The 24,209-nt window shown below is 42.4% G+C and overlaps 1 protein-coding gene across 4 annotated transcripts in view; it reads right to left on the bottom strand.

Moving 5' to 3' along the window:
• Nucleotides 1–24,209, bottom strand: part of dab1a (DAB adaptor protein 1a) — a 230,866-nt gene that overhangs the window by 16,228 nt on the left and 190,429 nt on the right. For 2 of the 4 annotated variants that reach the window (XM_085447205.1, XM_085447206.1), the window contains 6 exons: nucleotides 19,068–19,207; nucleotides 17,304–17,402; nucleotides 6,250–6,381; nucleotides 1,488–1,607; nucleotides 992–1,030; nucleotides 483–545 (listed from right to left, as the gene is read on the bottom strand). In XM_085447205.1, the coding sequence (XP_085303331.1) occupies nucleotides 483–545; nucleotides 992–1,030; nucleotides 1,488–1,607; nucleotides 6,250–6,381; nucleotides 17,304–17,402; nucleotides 19,068–19,207 (593 nt within the window). The remainder of the gene's footprint in view (nucleotides 1–482; nucleotides 546–991; nucleotides 1,031–1,487; nucleotides 1,608–6,249; nucleotides 6,382–17,303; nucleotides 17,403–19,067; nucleotides 19,208–24,209) is intronic. The other 2 variants (XM_085447207.1, XM_085447208.1) reach the window with 2 other exon arrangements.

The raw sequence follows: 24,209 nt of genomic DNA, 5'->3' as shown, positions 1-24,209 counted from the left end.
GAAAAGAGGGAGGGGAGGCGAGAAAAAGAGGAGGGGTCTTCCTTCCACACACACAACAGGAATAACCTCCACATCCCCTCCACGCGCACCCAACCCTCCCCCTCTTTATCCCTCGGAGGTCTACCCACATCTCTGAGGAGTGCACCCAGAGAAAGCCTCATCTCCCAGGAGTAGCTAGCTTTAGCTATCAGGGCCCTCTGGAGAGTGTTGGCTGGTTGTTTGCCTCAGATTCTTAAAGTCTTTATTTCCTGTATCTACAATTGCTGTTTTCATGTGTAAAAACGGCAATTAATTCTATGAGCAGGCCACAGTATATTTATCCCATTAAAGAGTAATGCAGCTTGTACCGATTGGACAGTAAATAGGTGATTAAATCTCTGTAGCTTAAACGCTTTTAGGAACTCCCTGTCAGCAGATTAACCACAGTAACTGTAGTTTAAAGCTACATAAGACACAAGCAAACAAGATGAGCTTGTGAGTACCTGATAAATGCTCTCTTCTGATTGGTCACGGATGGGCTCGTGTCCCGCCTCAAACACAATGTACTACAACGTCAGCAGCACGGGAAAGAGAGGGGGGAAAAAGAAGCAGGAGGGAAATTGGAAGATAAAGAAACTGAGAGAAAACTGCAGAGGTGATTAGTCAAACAGCATTGTCAATAGGTTCTCATTAAAAAGCAGTTGAAGAAGAGATCCCAGTGACACACGGAGGAGGCTTTAAGCAGTAATAAATACCCAGAGCAACTGAGAAAACAAACACATCTCTCAGCTAATCATGCACCCACAGCTACAGACTCACGAACACACAGATATGAGTGCTTCCTACTGTCTCTTTGTATACATCGGCAAACCCCTAAACAGCGTGTGTTGTGCTTATTACGAAGATCTACCCAAACAGGAGCTGTCTCCCCACAGTGCACACACAGAGGAGCAAGCTGACTGGCTAGAAATGCAGCAGGTGACAGCAGCAATGGGATTGGTCAAGAAGTTACCTGGTAGACAGGGTCCTCCAGATCCTCCTCCAGTATTGTCTGCGGATGAGCGGCGGCAGCAGGAAAGAGAGGGAGAGATCAAACGGGGAGGAGAGAGGAGCAGGGGTGAGAAGACAGAAGAGAGGGAAGAGGCGGAGAGTTAAGCCGGTGAAGTAGAGAGAGTAGGCGGAAAGCACAGCGAGACATAGCGGCTTCCCAGCATTCAGATAATCATTTGGCAATCATCAGAGAACGAGCGAGACAGAGAGATAAAGAGAAAATTAAACAGGAGACGTACAGAAGACAGAACAGAGGAAGGTGAATAAGCACAATGGGCAGATGGTACCACTGATGAAACCTGAAAGTGGGTGCTCCGTATGTTACTCTTTGATGTTTTTTTAAGTCTTACCTGACTCATCTGTCAAGAGTCTCTCACATGAACCTCATCATACTTATGGCAGATGATTAAGGAAATTGTTTAAAAGAAAAAAAAATACCAGAGAGTTGAGAAGAGTACCTGGTACACCGCCTGCTCACACTGCTTGTCTTTTTGGGCCTTCTTCTCCTTCTCCTCTCTCTGCTTTATGTCATAGATAAGCTGGAACAAGTCCCGCAGGTCCAGAATCACAGGTTCAGCCTAGGACGAGGACACATTATCCAACCATTAACACAGACACACACATTAACAGGAGCACAACACCGATCAGAACTCAAGAACTGCATGTTCATTCTCGTTATGTGATGATTAATTTCCCTGCCCAACTTCACGACAGGAGTTTAAGGCCATGATCAGACTGACATGAACAGTGCGGAAAAAGATACCACCTCATTCACTTTAATGATGCAGAGGCCTCAGGCCAAAACATTTAATCTGTCCCATCTCACTGTCACTTTATCACACACCCTGCTTTAAATTCTAACAAGTGCACATTTCTCTTCAACGTTTTTTAGTAAATTCTGACTTTTAAGACAAGTAAAGGTGATTCTGATCATTACCCTTGCAAGTTTTTCAGATTTGCATTTGCAATTTGACAAACATGCACAGAGAAGAGGCCTCTTCTGTGTCTCTACTGAGCTTTCTTTTTGAGTTATGAAGCTTTCCGTGAAGATGTGAGTGAGTTTGACATGACCCATTAAGAGACCCTGATCGCTGACTGTGACCCAAATACAGAACAGCTGTTTCTGGAGTAAAAGGTGGAAGAAAGCACATCAGTCAGGAGTGTGACCAAGAGCAGGTTCTGCTTTTTACCTTCACAGGGTTGTGCACTCTGAGGTAATCCTCCAGACTGAGGCTCTACTGTAATGTCTTGAACCATGTGAGGGACAACACTCACCGTAAACACCTGAATTGTGGTGCCAACTAATTAGATGTGGTTCCCCAAGACTTATCAAAGGGCCACCACTTCTAGACACTAGAGGACATCCAGTATGCATTGCAGGAAAACAAGCACAACTGGTTAGAACAGGACCATAGAGTGATTTAACTTAAAAGGAGAAGTCATCTAGGATAAAAATCAGGTTTCTTTGCATTTTACAGACAGAGTCGTGCAACATTTTAAATGCTCCTTGTAGATTTAACTTGTAATTCTGTAGATACATAGTAGAGATAAAAAAAAAGAAAAAAAAGAATAGGCATTAGAAACTGCTGTACGGGATCTGACAAGTTTTCATTCTCAAAGATATATTACACAAAGTGCTCTTCTTTGATTATACTTCAACTTCTACCGACAGAAAGCTGATCCAGCAGAATACACCCTCATAATTTAAATTGCCCAAATAAAATTGTAACAGAAGAAAGACTAATTGTCTAGCTTTTCAGGAATCTTTTCACAGTATAAAAATAAGAAAAAATGTAATTCAGTTTTGTTCATCACAACATCAGTCACTAGTGCTGTGGGATACTGCAGATTTTAGTATCGATCCGATACCAAGTAAACCAAGTGCTGATACCAGTACCGATACTTTTAACCTGTAAAGGCAGCTTATGTTCGGGAGACAGTGTGTGATGACTTAAGAGACGGCTCATCACCACTAACTCACTCTGATTTTTACGTTCTATAATACTTAGTTATCACAACAAAACACATCTTCCAACTTCTCTAAAGCGTTTTGGGTCAAATTCTGTTGTTTGACATGTTTCATAGGGTGCATGAGGTGTATTGTTTAATTCCCCCAAAATCTATAATTTAACACAATTCAGTGGGCTACTTACTGAAACAAAGTATCGATCCTATTTGGCTAGTATCGATCCGATACCAATACCAGAGTTGGTATCGACACTATTGATATTTGGATTGTTCCGCCCACCTCTAACAGTCGCCTCAAGGCGCTTTATATTGTAAGGTGGACCCTACAATAATACAACAGAGAAAACCTCAACAATCATATGAACCGCTATGAGCAAGTGCTTCGGCGACAGTGGGAAGGATGCCAAAAATTCTGTGCCACTTTTTTTTCTGTGCCACTTCAAGTAATTAAACACTGACCTTGAGGCGTAAGTGACGTAACTCAGAACACGTAAGTATGTTTAAGACATTGCTGTCTGCACACTTTCATGGAAACGGGCAGGGGGTGAACACAGTCACTGCATGATCTATTGCTTCACGCAGCAAAAATTGTAGCCTTGTGTTACCTTTGTACCTCTTTCCTCGAATGAACAAAAGTGGTGACAACAAACCAGCGAGATGACTCACAACCTATAACTACTGTCACAGCGCAATAACAAAGAGTCTTATAGTACAACGGTCTTTCAAACCTAATCAATTATTGACTGGAGCTATGCGGAGTGCAGCCAGAGTTCATAGACTGAATGTTGTGCAAAATGTAGTTCTATTTTAGTGTTGGCTTTCTGCAAGATATTCTGAGCCGAATAAGGCACATGACATACACCCTGGGGTAAACTTCTCTCCCGCTGAGCCAACACTGAAACATACTGTCACTCTTTTAAATTCAGATCCGTTTTACATTTGACAATACGTGCTCTAATCCTCACTTTCTCTTGTGATTTCTCTCCCATTCTTTTTTGCTTTTCCTCGATCAAAACCTCAAGGTATGAAAAGAGAGTGAGCAGAGAAAATCACTGAATTCTAAAAGTGCTAATGCAGAAAACTTTGAGGAGGAGTGGCCTGCTCATAGGACCAGAGAGATGAGATAACCTCAGTTCAGCACAGATGACTAATTCATAGCCTACGGCAAACCTGATAAATGATTCCAACAAAAAGTAACGATAAAGACTTTTACTGCAGACACAGTTCTAATAAAATCTGCCCGGATCAGGATTTTAGAGCAGAAGATGAGTCTCCAATTCTACTAAATATTAATGCAAGAGATTCACTCTCATTGCCCAAATTGAATTCTGCTGTTGGTTGTTAGCGGAATATCTTGAGGATATTCCTGAACGTATTTCTTGGTGAACTGATTTTTGTTAAACCTGTCTTGTCTAAATTCAATTCAATTATTTCTGTTTTATGAAATTCAGAAAATCGTTAAATCTGGAAGTCATGTTGAAAACCTTTAGGAGAATTTACACGAGGAAGCATGTGCATTAGAAAAATGATCAGAAAAATAAAAACGAGGATGTGCAAAAGTGGACTACTTAGAGAAAAAGACTCATGTTGTTAACTTTGTTTAAATCATTTCTATGGGCTCAAAATAAAGGATTTACTGGCTAAATCTGTTACTGTGTCATAAATTATGTAATACATTAAACTACATTTGAACTCTCTGTAGCCTCTCTACAAATTGAAACCTAGGTTTTGAAACAACAAAGCGAGTCATGCTAATTACAGCTGCAACTTTTTTAGAAAAGTTATAACAATGACTGACAATCCTCTATTCACAATTAGAGTCTTGCTATCTTCACTAAAACTGGCTAAATAAAACATGTCTTTCTTGTCCTGAGACTTTGATTTGAGTGGTAAGCCAATTACTTTTGAACGCGACCTTAAATTGGCCTGTTCGGAACATCTTTAAGTCTTAGTCTTCATGACAACAGAGACACTTTGTTATTTCACATCAAAGCAGTTACTTTCCAATTACAGCCTCGGCCATGAGCTCTGTGCCTCCATCCCTCTTATTGTCTGCTCCACAACTAATAGTCTGAGTGTTAGTGATGGCTGGTTCAAATCCTGAAAATGGAAGTAAAACATAATTATGACCTTTCCTCAGGCACACATCAGGCAAAAGGCAGCGTAGCTGACGGATGAGAACTTACCGTTGTGCTTCACTGTTACGCAGGGTAACATTTTCTGAACAACTGTTTTTTAATGGAAATGCGGCTGCTGTATTTGTGAGTGCAGACTGGCGCATATCTGTCTCAGTCAAAGAGCCACGGTTCATGGCCCTAGGAGGATGGATATGCCATTAGGGCTGGTGACACACACTCAAACCCTCATCGACTCACTATGGGAAATCAATATGGCTACAGAGAGAGCCAGCTGAATCCAGACGAAACAAGCCAGGCGCATACAACAACAGCAGCAACAATCATAAAAGGTCTGAAAGAAGTACTCAATATTATATAGAGTATGCCGACGCAGAACCGAAGCTGCGCTGTTCTGAACACACAAAACCTAAAGCTGCAGATCTACTCGGTAAACAGTTTGTTTGATGAACAGCACAAAGCGACATGAGCTGGTATTCAAGGGTCCTTATCTAAATGTCAAGAGGTTCATGTTACTGAGCAAAGAGCCTGATGAATCATAAATTAACCTAAACACAAAGAGAGCTGGGCTACACAACGTCTTTTTGTGTCGTTGGATGAAAAATCCATAAAATACCATATTGTTATTCATGCGGGGTGAGAGGAAACTATACTGAACATCCTCTGGGCTCTGTTTTCAGTTTTAGAAAATCTAAATCATGACCAACAGTTCAGAAGCGCCAAAGACTTCAAGCTATAACAGTGGAGTAGGACTGTAACATCAGCACTGGCCAGCATCACTTATTTACTATGTTTAGATTAGTGCCGTCAGCGTTAATCTCATTAAAATGACATTAACGCCATAACTGCATTAACGCGGCAAATCTCTATTAGCGAGTTAGTGCTGATCGCCCCGTGCGTGGGGCTGCAAGGCATCAATGCATTAGCGCGGTTAGCTCGTTAACGCGTTAGCGCTGTCCAGCCCCATTCACGTCATTTTAACGAGAGTAACGCTGACAGCACTAGTTTAGATATTTCCAAATGTAAATGTCGGAAGAGCTCAGAAAATGGTGAAGGTGAAAGGTGGGGGTTTGGGTTCATTTTCCGCTTATTGGACTGAATGTACATAAATACTAACCGACTGCGCGGTTTTGATAGCCACAAAGCGGTGGTTCCCTTCTTTTCCGCAGACATAGCCAAAGGCTCGGTGGTCCGTGATGTCCTTGGCAATGTAAGAGATCTCATGGACAGCATGGTGGTGTTGGAGGACCTGTAGCAGGGAATGACATAATGATACAGATGAGCTTTAAATTGTAAAGATGCAAACAAAAAGCCCTGTATTTACATATATATATATATGTTTTAAAAACACATAAGAAGCAAACTGACTCTACGTCTTTATAAAAAGCAAGTTTATTTATTCTTTGTTAAAAATTTAACTGTCTGCTCCAAACCAGTAACTGAAAGTTAGGATGCATTCATCTATACTTCCAAACCATGTGGGAAGCATAATCATCTCATGTAAACCCCCTTAAGTATATACTCACAAAAACACACAGTCACACGGAGACCTTGTATCCTACATTAAATTGTTTCTAGCTCCCCTGCCCTCTCTAGTTTAGTCTGGGTGGGGAGTGCCAAGCTGGCATTGCCTGTGCCCCGTGGCAGATGGCACTGTTTTTCCCGAGGACAGAGGGGGGGATCAGTGACAATCACAGCTCGGCAAGCTGTCGACTTGATCACTTCATCTGTGCCCTCACTCACAACACGCACAAACACAAACACACGCTCACAATTCACAGCATAATATGCAATAGCCCCTCTGTTAGTCACACTAAATGTCTGCTTTGTTGTTATTGTCTATGCCAGATGCATGCTGGGAGCAGAGACACAGAGTCAACATAATAACCCAGTAGCCCTTGAGTGCATGCTAGGGGTTGGAGCCTTATACATCAGAGGCTAAACACACACATCTGCTCTCTCTGAAGCTACTCCAGAAGTGCGACATGGCAGAGTAGAGTGACACTAGTATAACACGGGACCTATGACACACAAACACACACAGAGAGACACCAACCACCTCAGCAGAAACAGATAATCATTCTGTGAGTCATGTCTTCTAAATTTAATAATTGGAGTAATGATTGTTATTATCACCTCTGATTGACCTGAAATTGGCAGCTAAGGATGTACATGTGCACACACACACACACACACACACACACACACACACACACACACACACACACACACACACACACACACACAGCTCATTTGCAGAGGTTATTGAATTATCTCTGGGTGGGTGGTGCGGTGACAAAGAGGGACTCTGATTCAAAGAGAGCAGAGAATTAAATGACTGCATAAATTCAATTGCTTCACTTTGTCTTGGTAGCAAGTAGAGCTTAGACAGTAGAAAAATACATATAATCAATACCAGCTTTTTTAATAAAAAGCTGAAAACGTTCACAGAAGCTTTGGTCTAGTTAACGTCACTTTTTTAGCATTAAAAACATATTACTGACCTCCCTTTCTGGTTTTAGGTTCTCTGTGTGCTTGACATCTAAGACAAGTACAAAGGTGAAAGTGCCACCTTTCAGAAGAAAATTTAGTGCAATGGGAAGACGGCTTCCTCCCACCGTCCAAATGGACGGATGGGAAGATTCAATAAGTTATGATAAAGTAGCGGACCTCGGTTCTATCTGACATATCTGCCAAACTCTAATTAGAGTAGAAAAATAAAATCAAAACTCTACTCACAAAGGTAAAACAAGTTAAGATGCTGGTCGTGGAAGGAAATGACAAATTGAACTTTACACATATAATTTCAAATTTTGTCAAAACACCACTGAAGCTCCAAAACTAATGATGGAAATATTCAACACTTGATTTCACTTCATGAGACATTTATGCCAACAAGACTGTTACTAGCATTTTTATGGTGGTTTGAATGTTTTTGTAGTGTCATGCTAGAGAAAAGGGTAGAAAAAACAATGTGACAATGCTGCTTAAAAGCATTGTTTTCTTATCACAGGTAGTCGTGGATTACTTTGTCCAATCTGCCTGACTCTGCATGGATAAGCTGGATGTGTGTTGCCATAACTGTCCTCTGGTGGATAAATTACATAACGTGTGTTTCTCCCATTTCTTTAATTTTTCATTTTCATTTATCAGCTTATATACTGGCTGATGTCATCTAATGTTTTGAACATGGCCTGCTTTAGTTGGATATAGATGCTCAAACACTGCGTAAAAACAGGTGGATTCAAAGAGTTGACACTGGGTCTGAGGTCTGCTTTTCTCGCTGTTGATGTGCTGTACCAGTCTCACAATCTTTCACACACAGCGTCGGTGTCTCTGAGGGACTGTGGACAGCATGCCCTTCAGCAGTTGCTGGCCACTGAACCAAGATATTCCTTGTTATTCTGGGAGTGAAGAGGGGAAACAGCAGGATACTGTCTCTCTAATATCTCCGATCGTCACATCTCTCTCTCCTGGAGGGGAGACATCATCAAAGGGCCTGTGGAGGCCATCCAGCCTTAAGCCAGTAGGAACAACATGATGGGAGATTAGCAGTTAAACTTAAAGATTTAATTAGCTTTTTTTTTATCAGATTCAAATCAGGTCTGGTTATTTAACCCAGGTTTCTTTATTTCTTGCTTTTATTCTGTAATATACGTGTGTGAAACAATATTTGAACTGAATTAAACATGGAAATAACTCCATTAGCTTGTCTTTTTTTTTTTTTTTTTTTGGCCTGTCCCGTTTGGCTCTTTTGCCATCAGAATTGTTGTCTAAAGGCAAAGAAAGATGCCCAACGGATTTACTTTACCAAACTGACCATCCCAGCCTTGCCGTAATGGTCCATTTGATTCACCTTTTATTGTTTATTTTATTTTCACTTAATGAATACGGGACAGACTTGACTGGGGGAAAGAAGGGGAGAAAGAAAGAGGGAAAGAGAAACAGCTGAGAAGAGGGACGGGGGAGAAGGGCAAAAGACAAAAACCAACAGAACGGGCAGAGAAAAAAAATGCATATATCAATCACCTGGATCACCTGCTGAGAAAGAAAAAAGAAAGCAAGCAGAAGAGAACAAGAGTAATAGAATAAACAACATCACAATGATATATGGGAATATGAGAGTAAATACTAAATGTTAAACATTATTGTGCAGCACATAAGATCAACAGAACACAGTGTGCTTTGAGGTAGGAGCCAAAAAGGGTGTAGTTTGTGGGTGTGATCACCCGTGTGTACACCTGTGAGCATGGACGCGCTTGTTTTTTGTTTTTTTAAAAGGTTCCTTCATGTAATAATCTGCTAGAGGGTGTGGGGGGGCCACAGCCCCGTCCTCCAGGGCGTGAAGCAGGTGTGGAGGAGATCAAAACTCCAGACATCCAGAGGCCCCCAGAACACAAGAGACCAAGGAAGACCAACAGAGGGGCAGCTGCGCCACTGTCCTGGAAAGAGCTGAGGAGAGTCCCAGATGAGGGCTCACTCAGCAGCCGCGGAGCAGAAGCCAGGGGGAGTTGCAGTGACGCGCCCGTGAGCTCCGCCGGCAGCCAGCTGCGCCTGAGTGACCGAGCCCCAGGCCGAGAGGCCGGGGGCACCCCACCTCCGAAGTGGCCCGAGCGAGCCCCAGGCTCCAGGCCCCGATAAGCGGCCGCCAAGGAGTGAGCCGGTGTGTACCTGGACGCCCATCCCCGGACACAAAGAACCACCAACGCACCGATGTCTGAGGGGGTCCGCCACTGGCAGGGGAAGTGGTGGTAGGGGGAGATAGGCCTCCAAACCTTGGAGGGCCTGAGATGTCCCCAGAGAGGTGACGCCTGACACCCAACCTGACATATAGACACAGACATACAGGCACACACAGATACAAACATCCATTCCCACCCTCATGCTCTCATATGCACTTACTCCACACTCAACCAACGTGGAGACAGACATAAAGAGACGTTGTACACACGATCACACTCCCCAAGCGTACTCTACAAACCGGGTCTAGGTGCCCCCGCCCCTGGAGGGGGGAACTGCACCCAGACCCAGGTGGTGTTTCCCTTTTCCCTGCGGTGGGGGGAGGCAGACCGCCCCGACTCCGCAGCAGCAGGAAGGCTCCACACTCCAGACCGCAGTCGGACGGCCAACTCCTCCTCCTAGTCCTAGCCCCCCTGCTCCAGCAGGTCGCAGAGAACGGGGGTGAGAGAAGACTCCGAACCTCCCTCCACCCGCTCATTGTAATGTTGATGCATGTGTGTTCTAAGGTGCATTTAAAACCCAGGAGGGCATGGAGCTACCTGCCAGAGAGCAGCAGGTAAGCGCATGGTCCCTCCTGCTAGCCCTCAATGTCTACGTGTATTTAAAATTGAGAGGTGGGCAACGATGCCAGGGGTGGGGTGTACACCCTGATGGTACTTTGGACTCCGTGCATCGTGCCCACCCCCAAGATCCTATATGTATGTGTAATGAGAGTGTGAGTAATGTGAATGTCTAAGTTGTGGGATAAAATTGAGGCAGAGGCAGCCAGAAGGGGACGGGGGGGGGGGGGGGGGGGGTAGCCTCCTCTGCACCCTGGTGACATACCCCTACTCCAAGGCCCTGCATGTGTGGGTGGTTGTGGTGGAGCGGGAAGAGGGAGGCAGCTGGAGATGGGGAGGGAAGGAAGGGAGGGGCAAGTGACCCCTCCCTGGGGCCAGCTCCCCCGCTGACCCCAGTAGGCACCCCCATACTCCGCGACCCGCCAGGGAAAGGGGGCCCAGGCCCATCCAGACCGGGCCCAGTGCAGCAGCGCCGCCCGGCCCCACAGAGCCCGGGACAGTCCACCCAACCCCACCACAGAGAAAACTGCACCCACCCCACCATCCACTCATCTTCCAGACTACATAAGACAATAAACACCCAGGCTGAGATCTTCCTCCACCTCTCCTGTATCTCCCCCTCCTGCAGAGGCAGCTCCTGAGGAGAGGAAAGCTCCTGCAAGATGTGACAATCTCCCCCACCAGTTGAAGAGCCCCCCAGGTGGCTCGACACACCGGCGGCACCCTGCTCCAGGGCTGGGCCCCCATGCACCCACCCGCCCACAACCCCGGCAACACACCAACCAGGACCCAAGCCCCCGAGGCCCGGTCCGGGTCCCAGCCCAGAGACGGAGCGCCCCCAGAACCTCACGCCCATCCCGGACCCACCCAGGGGCAGCCAGGCTACCAGGTCAGTAACCCACGTCCGTCAGCACAGACCCTCCCCTAGCCCCGCTGCACGCAGCCGCGAGGAAACAGTCACCGGAGAGCCAACAGAGCCCCTAACCGGACATGACCGCTACCCCGGGTTGAGCCCCCCAAGGAAGATGCCTCCGGGGAACCCCCCGACGCCCTAAGCCTGTCCCTACCCCCACACCAATCACAACAGTGAAGGCGGGACCAAACTATGACCCCCCACCCCCACTAGGTGATGGAGCTGATCAAAGGAGCCCAGAGCAATTGATCTGATGTGGTGGCAGAGGCTGTATCAAGACTAATGTAATCTAATAGATAATTTCTATATTGGTTAGAATTAAGATTATTTTTATTTTTCCAGTTCATGAGGACTGTTTTCTTGGCTATGCATAGGGCAGTGAAAACCATATGGGCGATATTCTTTTCTGAAGTGACATTATCTAAGCTGCCCAACAAACACACTAAGGGGGAAGTTGGAATGTTACATTTCAGACACTTCGATAAGTCTTCACATATCTCGCGCCAAAACTTCTGAACTGGTGGACAGAACCAAAGAGCGTGGATATAATTGTCCGGTGAATTGGTTTGGCAGTGTGAGCAGTTGTTGGTAGACGTAAAGCCCATCTTGAACATCCGATGACCTGTATAGTGCACTCTATGTAATATTTTGTATTGAATTAATTGAAGACTGGGATTTCTAATTAGATGAAAGGTTTTTAAGCAAATCTGAGACCAGAAGTTTAGGAGTTTAGCTTGTCTATATAGAATAAAGTAGCACACTTTTTACTTTTTGAGCGTATTTTTTGAGAAAGGCCATTATTTTTCCTTTGTTAGACATTAATCACGGTGAGCTGACTTAGGTTAGCATGGTCTGAGAAGCATGCATGCTGGGTTAACTGGTTAGTCTTGTGTGTGGATCTTTGCGTGTGAGTGATTGTCTGTCTCTCTATGCTAGCCCTGTGATGGACAGGAGTTCTACATCTCACCCTGTAACAGCTTGGGATAGACTTCAGCTATTCCACAACCACCAAGTTGGACAAGTAAATAAATTGAATGCATATAAATCGTGTAACTTTTATTTATGTATTATTTTGTAAATTCAAGTACATTCTGAAGATCTGGCGCCATGTTATCTGGCCGTAGCCATGCACCTGCACTACTCTGTTCATAATAGAATAAAGGCTGAAGCTACAGCAGGAGATTGAAATGATCAGAGCACTTGTGGCCTCTCTGTAGGTGTGTTTAAAAAGTGCTGGCGGCTAATATTAATAAACCAGAGCACAGGGTGTAGCAAACTTTCATTTGCAATCACTGGTTTAAGGTCACTACATCAGAAAACTGTATGAATATAGAATCAAAGAAAGAAGCATGATACTAATTTTAATACTATATACGCACAGTTCATCATGCATTGGCTGAAAATAATGGATCATGTAAGTGAAATTAAAAGGACACAATACTGAGGTGTTTTTTTCCTCAACTAAAGGCACTAAAGATGTGACTATAACCATATTTTATGAAACAGATTTTGAACTACTGTGGCCAAGCTGGGCATAAAAGTAAAACTAATTAGGTCAAAGTATTACTTCCCTGTTAACTCTGACTATATGTCAAAGTAAAACTAATTAGGTTAAGATATGCTCTGACAGACATAACCCCTCTAATATGCTAAAATCAGGCAAGCTATGAATTAACACTGGTGTGTGATTTGTGATGTGTACCCACCCCTGGCCAGTGTCAATCAGATCACATATAATCCTTAATGTGTGTAAGGATTTCCCTTTTTTCTAATCTTTTCCTAAAGTACTTTTTAAGATTAAAGCATAAACCTACATGTCTTTTTCTATTTTTTGCATTTGATTAAAAAATAAAAAGCAGCGTCCTGTGCCCACCTCTACACTGTAGATCAAGAGAGTCCACTGTTTTAAATAAAAAGAGTTTCCGTCAGATGAAAAATAATTGCATACTTGGAATTTCAGAAATTTTGATTATCACTGGTGGTTTATATTTCTTTTAAATATTTGTTTTTAATCAGCTACATTTATTATGGGAACTTCATATTAAACATTAAATTGATTTAAAAAGCACATCTGCAGTGATTCTTTAAAGTTTTGGAAAAGCATCTGAACATCAAACATAAAATAAATGTATTTAAATTTTAATTGTAGAAGGAAAAGAGGGATGATGATGATATAACAAATGTGATTTTCTGTCTGAATGCTTGTTTTGAATAGATTCATTGTGACATTTATAAATAGGAGCCCACTCGTAGAATATATTATTATGTAAATGTAGTATATGTTTAGCACAAATGTAGGGTATTTGTGCCAAACACAAAGACAAATCAGTACAGAAGGATGGTGGATACGTGATATAGCTGGTGGCATATCAATGACAGCTTAGAGCACGAGTCCAGTTTATTTTCAACCCGGCTTATTTTCCATTGTGGCTCCTGCTGAGTCTCCTGCTAACTTTGCATTTGTGTACAACGAATGCATGAGTGAGGATAACATGCACTCTTGTTTGGCCTCATTCTTAATGGTGAATTAGTTTGTAGTTACGTTGTGACCACCTGGCTTCTCTCCAACAAGAAGTCAAGGACCATTTACGCAGACAATGTTCAACTTCCACGTGAAAGAGTCTGGATGTGAAAAGGCTGAGTTGTGTTTGACAAACAGATGCCAGAGCTGTTGGAAAATAGAGTTCAGGGACACAGAAATTGCTTTATCAGACCTGTTCGCTCTTTAACCACACTGACAAGGTTTTAAGGCAACAGTGGGGAAAGATGGTTGCATACCATGTTTAAAGATGTTCGTGATAAACATCAGAGCAACAGATCTGTTTGATTTCTTAGGCACAGTCTGACCTAAAACTTGATCTAACCCTCTGCCTTCCAATGTAAAATGGGCCAAGTTCGAATTCCAATTGGTGCTCACAACCTTCCTGGTGTTTTGCCAATGGAGCAGTTTTCTTACCGCATGCTTAAAAATGATCGAATACCAGCTTAAGTTTGGTAACATTACAAGGCTATAGGCCTATTTTCGTATTAAAACCTAAAAAGAATTTGTCACACATCAGTCAGCACATGTTCATAGATAGTTGGGATTTAATACAAATTTTGATGTCAAAAATCACATTCCTGTATCCCCTGTTTGCCACCTTTTCTCATCCTTAGTGTAAAACGATTAATGATGAAACTTGTTCATTGAAAACAAGCACTGCTTAATTCACAGCCACCCCCCCAAGGCTCATCCTATGGCCTTCTCTAATTTCAGCCCCTTTCATTCCTCTAGCCCCACAGACCAAATAATACTATAAATTGGGTAGGTCCATTCAGTGACAATATATCTGATAAGACCCAAATGAAATTTATTGAATTGTCTGGACGCCAGTTGTTTGTAGTCTTTTCTACTGGCAGAAAAGTTGATCTTTCTGATTTCACTCTCTGAGGAGCAGCGAGCAAACTAACCATTTCAGCAATTCACTCATGCTAGTTTTTCATCTGCCTTGGTATTGTCTCCTTTCTGAGACTTGGCCAGAGGGGTTGAAGAGGGTAGTAATGCACAAGTGTCTCTATGTATATGCACATGTGTGTGTTTTAAGAGAGAGGCTGACAGGAAGAGAGGCATGCTGGCCTGCCCTCTGTTAGATTAATGTCTCCCCTCTTATTCTCCTCCATCTCAAGCACCACCTCCCTCCATCCTGCACGACCTTCCCTACTCCAAGAGAGAGGCCATCCATCCATTCGTTCACCCATACATCCATCCGCCCATCTGGCTGACTGATGCACAGGAGGGGAATGAAACTGTCAAGATCCCTGAACCTCAGCAGAGTCATTCTCTCTTTCTTCCCGTCTCTCTCTCTCCCTCCCTCCTTTGCCATTAGGAGTGGTTGAAGGGCTGATAGTAAGGACAGCATATCTCTATAGTTAATATTAATGTGCAGAGACAGAGGACAAGGTCTCCCTGTAGAAAGCTTTACTTTGACATATGCTTACTGATTCTCCACCTATCCCTCTAACTCTGTTTCAGTCTGCTTCTGCTCCTCAATCACGCGCTTCCTCTATTTATCTTTTTCACATCCTTTTTTCCCCTCCTCCTTCCCCTTGGACTTTTCTTGCTTCTTCTCCTCCCAACTCTAGCTCTCTACTTCTGCATCTATCACTCACTTTTCTATTTAGCTCTTGTTATCCTTCAGTGTCTAAATTTTGAGCCATCAAGAAGAGAAATACGATAAGGATTATGAGTGTTATAAGAAGAGGTACAAAGGATTGAATGTGCTTGTATTCAACATGGCTGCCACGTGGGTGGTCGTTGTTTACTGAGTCTTGCCTGTCTAATACAAGGTACTTTTGAATCACTGCTGGGTACACACACATACAGTGTCAGCTCATTCCGGCTCCCGACAAAGTGTAAATCTTAGGCTTACCGTGTCACCCACTAAAGCTCGGTATGGAGCGGCGAGCTTTATATTCTATCTAAACCAGTCTACATTCACAATCAGACACACTCAGAGCCAGACAGTGAAACAGACAGCTCACGCTGCATATGTACACATCAAAAAACAGTTGCTGTATTATGTTTAAAAAATAAGCCTGGTTTTCTGGAGCTGCCAAGATGAATATAAAAACAAACATATGGAAAGAATTGCTGCAGCACAACTCAGCCAAACACCTCAAAATAACAACATTAATTCGTTGGGACAGATTTTTACACGCTTATAGAATTTAACTCTTTTCCCACATAAAGGCAATATTTGATGACTTCCTCTGGACCCCTAACGAAAACATAAACAAATATCAAAAAGGATTTGGTTTGACAACCACTGCAATATTTTCCCTGTTTTTCCAAGGGCAGACACCACCCTCATTAACTTCTGATGCAATATGAGAGAAACTTCTTTAAGGGTTACTCCTAGTAGGCTTTCAAGGGGTAAAGAGTTAACAGGGAAGTAATTCTACATTATTAGACACAGAAAACAGGGGGAAAAGGCCACTTTAGTCACCAGAGGACCCATATTCTTGGAAAGGTAGATATTATAGTTCTTGATTAAGGATACAATGACAGGTACCACAGGTTTGAGCCTAAATAACACCAATCAAATAATCCTAAACAAGCCTGGTCATTTTCCCTGATTTACAATCATATTTACTCTGCAATGGCATTTAAAGAACCCTGTGTAGGTTATAGGCATTACCTATTACCATAGATGGAATATGGTAGTCATAATTATAATAACCTGCAACTATGTTTTTGTATGCACTTCCAAGGAATCCGTTATGTGCAACGGCCTTGTTTCTACAGTAGGAGTAGTAGATTTGAGCTGGGAAGCAAGAGGAAGGAAGGTCCATTAAATTTGTTCCAATGCAAACCTCCACTAGAAGCCACTAAATCCTACACACTGGCCTTTCTATAACTACATTAATCTTCTTCTCTACTTGCGTCTGCTTCAAATTTATCTACGGGTTGCGGGTACTTGCCAGTAAATTCAATATTACACTTCTTGTTTTATTGCTTTTTTGCATGGATTTAAGTAAGTCTTAGATCTTATCAGCCACTGGGAAAAACGCCTAGCAAATTAAGTGATAGAGGGAGAGTCAGGGTCAGTTAACAGACAGTAAACAGAGCTAAAAAATGAACCAGGGGATTGACTGAAAACAGTCGATGAAGTCTGGACAGATCATATCGGTTAACCAAAGAAGAAGCCATGTAAGATGGAAAATGCCTAATCCTGGGGCATAATATAAAACCAGTGTAGTTGCTGTTTGCACACAGGAAGACAATGGGACGGCCATGTTCTCTCATCTACTGAGGCCTTGTTCTCAGGGTTTCAATTAGGGCCTCCTGATTTCCCCAGGGGCCCCTCCCTCTTATGGAGATGCCTCATTAATAGATGAAACACAAGTGCACGGACACACAAACACACACACAAACACAGACCCACAAGTAAAGAGAATCAAATTTGCTTCAGAACTTACCCCTGACTTCTCATCAAAGATTTTGATCCCTCCAAAGGAAACGGTCAGGAACACCTTCTGTTTGTGTTCTCCTTTAGACCGTGCTGCTGCAGCTATTCCCTGAGGATGCACACACAAAGAAACACAATCCATACAACCATGTCAGAAGCAGTATAGAAATGTACATGCAGTTGCCAACAACTGTCAATAAAGGTAATAACTATGTGTTTGAAAAATCAGCAATGAGTTTCATATACTGGCATCAATTTATAATCTTTAAATTATTTGTGGCAGGTTTCTCATTTATTCTCATCCAACAAACAACACTTTACTATATTGTGTACCAGGGCACCATGCATTCTTTCTACAAAACGACTAGGGATGATGTGAAAGGAGATCGATATCAATTACTAGTTTATTGAGAATGTCAGAAATGTTATGATAGTTTTTATTTAATAATAAAAAGTTGCTTTGCTTAAAAATAGCTTGCTGCTGAATGGAACAACTTAATTTATATAACTTGTTTAAAAGCTTTGGGAACGTGCTTTTAACACAGTACAACTGCTACGATGCACTCAGCATACAGTCAAACGACATACTGATTATTTATAGCTGTAAGTATATGTAAAGGTTTAAGTTTCTCTCCATTTTCACCTCGTCACCATTTGCATAGGCGAGTCACAAAAAGAAGACAGGAGAGAAGCAGGATCACAAAAACGACAGATTCCGAATAGAAAAGGGAGGAGCAGTATGAAAGAAAAGGTGGAGAGATCAGAGAAAAGGAGTTGATGGATTTTCTGTCTGAATAAATGAGGAGGAGGGAAGCTGTTTGATCAATGAGCTGTCGGTCCTCTTCTCACCCTTACGGGTCTCCGCTGGATAGAGTTTTCACTACACGTAAACAAAGCGTAAATGTAATTTTCTCAATTCAAATATCTCCTGCAATATGATTTAAAGGGAAATTAATAATGAATGAGGCACTCTTCACTCCGACAGCGTTTTCAAACTCTTTCAGCATACATTTGTAGAGACAAGATGCAAAATCTAGGTTTTGTTTAAAGATGCGACTTCTTGGGGAAAAATTTCAACATTTTTTATGTAACAGAATTTCAAAGCCTGTTTTTCATAATTCTGCAATCAATTATTTCAGAAAACAAGGTCGTTCATTAGGCCTGAATAGAAAATGGCCTATTTTTCTTCATCTTCATCCTCACTCATGTCTCTCTTTCACCTATCATCCAAATGATTCCCCTCCTATATGCCATCTCCTCGCTGCTAACTGCCCCATCTGTCTACCCCTCCCTCTAATTGTTTCTGTCCTTGCAAATGAGACATTCATCCCAATCCCCTTCTCATCCATATGGCTAACCGCCTTTACTTCCTCTTGCACTGATCATCGTCATCCCTATAAATTATAACAACCCCATTTTCTATCCTTCCTATTCAACTTCTCGCTTATAGCAATTTGCATAGAAAGACGGCAACAAACTCTATATGCATGCGCACACCGTCAAAAGCGCAGTAATGCTATGATGAACAAAACATGCATATTTAAATGTTGAACTTCAGAATATGCATGAAGCTGGCAACTGATGTCTTTTGTGGGTCACAGAACTTCATGCAGCTGCAGGCTGTAATATAACATTAATTCTGGGTGTTGACGTCCTCTGGTTTTTTTAATTACTCGCAACTACCGTGGAAAGTTTGTTTTAACAGCGAGTTTAAAATGGTACAATTAATTTGTAATTTGAGACAGATCAAGAGGAGGAGAAATACTCTTCTTACCTTGAGCTTCATCATCGAGTCCTGGCAGAGTTTGTCTCCACGGGCGGCGGTAACCTCGTCCAGGCCAATGAGCTTGGCCTTGTAGCGGACGCCATCGCCCTTAAAACGCCTGATGAGAGCTGTCTCGCTGCGATCCTGCCCTGCAGACACACATACACACTCACTTTGCAGTCTACAGTACATCTTCAAGTCAAGGACCTCAATCTACCTCAGACCAGTGCTATTACCTCAGGATCATCAATCACACAAACCCCAGAATACTTCAACAGTAAAGAAAAAAAAAACCCAACTATGGTATAGTTTAAAGCCACTAATGTCCAAAACTAACTCAGATCACATGCACTGAACTGTGGTATCATATGAATGATAATGGGCAGTACACTCATTGACGCTCAGTGTTTGGCAGGATTAGACGAAACTCTGACTGTTCACATCTTTGGCCATTTCTCATACAAAATAATGGTGTGACATTTCCTCCTTATCTCCCCCGTCTCCAGCAGTCCCTCGTCTCTTCTCACTTGCTACTGTGTACCAGATTGCCAGCACTGTGCGCATGTATTAGTAAGTGTCAGCGATGGCGTGCATGTGTTGACCTTGCTCTTGTCCAGGAAGTCTCTGTGTTATCTCCTCCAAACCTCTTTACACACAATACAGAGCACAGAGAGAGGGAGAGAGAACAGTTACTCATAAGGACAAACTCTTTTGTGTCATACTCTCTCATTCTTTCTTCCTCTCAGTTTCTATTTCTCTGACCTGCAGCGTGCACGCACACACCAAAAGTTGTACAGACAAACACCAGAGCATCTCTGCATGTCTCCGTGTTCTGTTTTTGAGTGTGTATATGCGAGACTTTGAGTGTGATTCTGAGAGAGAGGCATAATGATAATGCAGCATATTCAGATAATATATTGAGGCATTAGTTCTGTACTCTATAAGAGCGTGACTCTTGGAAGGTCACAGCCGGAGTGATGGAGAGGTCCCACTCCTCCTTTCGTCTTTCTTTCACACTCCCTCCATTCACACCGAGTCCCTACAGCGTTGCAGCATAAGAGAAATGTGCCCTTTTAAGACCATCACGTTACGTGCAGCTATTGAATCATTTTTGTGCAACACAAACCTCCCACGACTTCGTTTGTGTGCCCTGACGCGAAAACAAGCGAACACGAGTATTTTTTAAATCTGCATTTGAATCAATCAATCAATCAATCAAATGATTTAACAAGTTGGAAAGTATTTGAGGACAATTCAATATAAGGCCTCGTTATCACACGATGGTCGGTTAGCCTTTGTATTAATAACCCTGCTTTGTTAAAACCGCAAATAGAAACGTCCAAGGCTGCCACAGATTATTTTGTGAATATTAATTTGTCTAAGAAGCTTCATCCTATGGGAAGAAAAACTTGACAAACTACAAGAAAGGAAAAAAAAAAAACCACTTACACTTACTATTTTCCATTGATAAAAAAATAACATACACATAGAGAGACACACACTCAAAGACTGCAGATGAACTCATCCCTCTGAATCATTGAACAGACACACTCAGTCACACTGCTACTTGGAGTAAATCACAACTGTCTGTCTCATAGTCCTAAGAGACAAAAGAGCCGAAGAATATCAGTCCTTATTTTGGGGAGAGTAAGAGAGAGCAGCTCTCTCTACTGTGTCACGTCTCAGCATATCTGAGATCAAAGTAAGTGACTAAACCTCTGCAGGACTGTGTTGTTCAACAAGGAGATGTTCATTTTGGAGACATTTAAATATTACCTTCATTAAATATGAAACGATGCTGTAAAACGAGCGCGCACACACACACTCATATAAGTATGTTGACAATACTACTCTGGTAGTGTGATGGCAACCCCCAGATTTCCACACCCACTAGTTCCACATCATCTCTTCTCACTGTGACAATGACATGAAACATACTGCACGAGCTGTCTGTCAGGAAACATTCACAAAAAAATCGCTCCAGATCTCAAAAAGTGTCAAAAACCTTTCTTCACTGTGCAACAAACTAACAACTCTCTGAAGCTGAGGTTTGATTAATACAATTATTTTTTTAGAGGGGGAAAATAACAAACAGTGAAATAAAACACATTCTTTTTACTACAGGACTAATTACTTGATCACAACTGCCCCATGAACAAACAATAAGATTTATTTTCAATTCAGCGAATAAACGGAATAATATTCAAACACTGACATGCTCTAACAAGGCCCGACACTCTTGTACTTGTTTGTGTCGTGATTCTGGTCACAGTTTCAGATTTTTAACACCTCTAATCCAAACCTTCAATTCCAGTAAGCAAAAGCGTTTGCACTGGTAGGAAACCAAGTACACCAGGCTGAATGTGAAATCCATAAAGCGCAATTTAGAAAACATCCACAATATTCCCACTTCATGGCATGTTCACAAAAATCACTGAATCCTAAAAAAATGTAGCATGTGTGTTCCTGACAGAGAAAGTGGGGTCAAGTTCAAGAATATAAATCACTTATCAAAGAAAAAGGTGGCACTGCAGCAAAAGCTCGAGTTTAAGTATTCCTCTATGTAATCTCTAAGTAGATTTAATGAAGAGCCGGAACAAGCTCATAGTGAATATTAAGATGATTTAGCCAATTTTAAAGCCCTTAAAGGAAAAATAAAAAGGGGTTCAGATGAGTTTTATATCATACAATTAGAGCAACTTTATTCATTTAATTATAAACCAAATAAACTTGATTTTAATGTTTCAGTGAGAGGATTAGTGAAAAACACAATTTGGTATTTTATCTTAATTTAGACTGTTTTGTCAGATACTGTATAATTTGATTGTACTTTTTATGCCCTTCTGAGGATCCATTTGTTCATTGTTATAGCAGTCCACACTGTGTAGGACTTCATCTGTGTGTATTTATATGTATGAGAGTTAAATAACACTGGTTGTGTCCAGATGACTCTGTCTCACTGGAACAGTGATTTTCATTTGAGTTTGACATTTAAGACATGCTTGCTCCATCTGCACCCATCACCATTACTGCTGCTATACTTAGCTCACAATGAAAGGACGAGTGAGAGAGTGAGATAGACAGAGAGTGAGAGTGAGAGAGAGAAGTTGAAATAAAGTCAAGATGGGAAAAAAGAAAGGAAAAGGTAGAGAGGGGTCCAAGGTTACCACTCCTGCTGAGTGGTTTATAATATTACCTTTTGGGAGCATGTTCCATGAAAGACCTCCCTCTGTGTGTGTGTGTGTGTGCCTGTCTGTGTGCCTGTGTGTGTGTGTGTGTGTGTGTCAGTCAGTGGGGGAAGCATTCAGTCTGCTGTAATTAAATGTTCGCTGTTTCTGTGACCCTGCTGAGCTTCAAACACAACTAATGAAAGAATCTTCCATTTCATCTGTCACGGCTGCTCCACAGACACACAAACGCAAACTTGTGTGCCTGCCTCACACTCGCACACAAAGCACTTACAGACTCACGCTCACACGCATCCCACCTACCATACCATAACACTAATGAAAGAAGCTTTTGGAACATCAATCACGGCTGCTCCACAGGTCAACAAACACACAAAAACATGCAATCTTTTCTCAGATCTGTGCAAACTACACTGCAGTGCTACGCTGCTATCGCAATATCTGGAATTCAAGTTTTTACGCTACAGTCAAGCGCTGCGTATCGAGTGTACGTGTGTGTTTGCGGTAGCACTTGGTATGGAGGGTTTGTTCATAACTGTCTGTCTGAAGCAACAAGCAGAGAGGGAGGGAAGGACATAAAGCGAAGAGCAAAGGATGGAAAAACGTGATGGATGGATGAATGAGCGAAGCCTCCATTGGATAAATGTCAGTCATGTTTAGAGCGATATGACAGGCAGAACCTCCCTGACTCACACACACACACACAAACTTTCACATGTGATAGATGGCAGGTGACTGCTGGTACAGTGCGTCTAGCCCTTCAGGAAAGCCCCTAGCATCGCCCCTGGCAACTGTAACCTTTCGCCTCCTGTGCGCCCGTCCATCCCCGTCTTCCCCCTTTTCGCCTCTTCTCCCAACCCTTCTTAGTCTCTGCGTAATTCCACCTCTTTACATGGGTGACATATTGAAATCTTATTTACTTAAATATTTGCCAATGTCTTTCTTCCTGGCAAATCAGGTTATTACTGATTTTTTTGTAGTTTTGGCTGTCACTCATTTCAATTATGATGACATTTTACTTACCAGAGCGACTGTCTGGATTTAGAAATCATAGCTAGAATGAAGTCTGACAGGTCCAAGACAACACGGATCATCTATTGTAATAACAACACCATATAAACCCAATGCACCAAAATCATGATACTGAATCCTCATCAGACAAACTGTGCGCAATCAAAGCTTCTTAAGTGCGCACGGTCTAAGTGGACCACAGCCAGATTACCTGTGGGTTTGTTTACAAGTTGCCTAACTGTCTGTCTTCTAGGTACTTCTCACTTTATCAAGCTGTATCAAATGTATGTTAGACTTACAGATTGATGCAGATACATTCTCATGTATCCAGGCCTGTCACAGATGTATGCAGGGCTCTCCTCAGCAGTGCAAATTTTCATTCAAAAACATTCTGATCATCCAGGCTTAAGGCTGGCAATGAGTGTATAGGTTTTAAGTGTAAGGCCAATAAGGCATAACAGTCTAGTTCATTAATTTCATTAGACGTTAGAGACAGAGGCTATTAGTTTGAGACCACTGAGTAAGAATATGGGAGAGATGCGGCACCTCAATAGCAAAGAAAAGTGAACTCAAGACTTTATTTGATTTCTTGCTGTAAGAGGAGGTTTTTTTGGGCATCATGTCATCTGATATTCCTCGGAAATTAATTAGCTACACAAATGTTGTTGCCACTATCACGCATTTACTTTCATAAGGCCAGCATTGTTTGCAGTGGCTGGTAAAGTGTGGAGCTTGATTCACTGTGCTCCAGATGAAGAAGCACCCAGAGGCTCTTAACTGCAGCTGGGATGGTTCCCAACAAACACTCAACAGCACATGAGGGAACCCGGCAGTTACTCTCCAATTAATCCTGCTTCTAAACCCTGCCGCTGAATGTCTGTGTGCGTTTGTGTCAACACGTGTGGGGTTTTGTGCTTTCCTTACCTATCAGAGACTTGTTCAGATGAAGCGC

Source organism: Copadichromis virginalis, linkage group LG23 (assembly GCF_057382275.1).
Source record: "Copadichromis virginalis isolate Kocher_CV1m ecotype Utaka linkage group LG23, C_Virginalis_male_GT1.1, whole genome shotgun sequence".
Taxonomy (NCBI): domain Eukaryota; kingdom Metazoa; phylum Chordata; class Actinopteri; order Cichliformes; family Cichlidae; genus Copadichromis; species Copadichromis virginalis.
The sequence above is the reverse complement of the archived record's forward strand: the minus strand, read 5'-3'. Positions and strand labels throughout refer to the sequence as shown.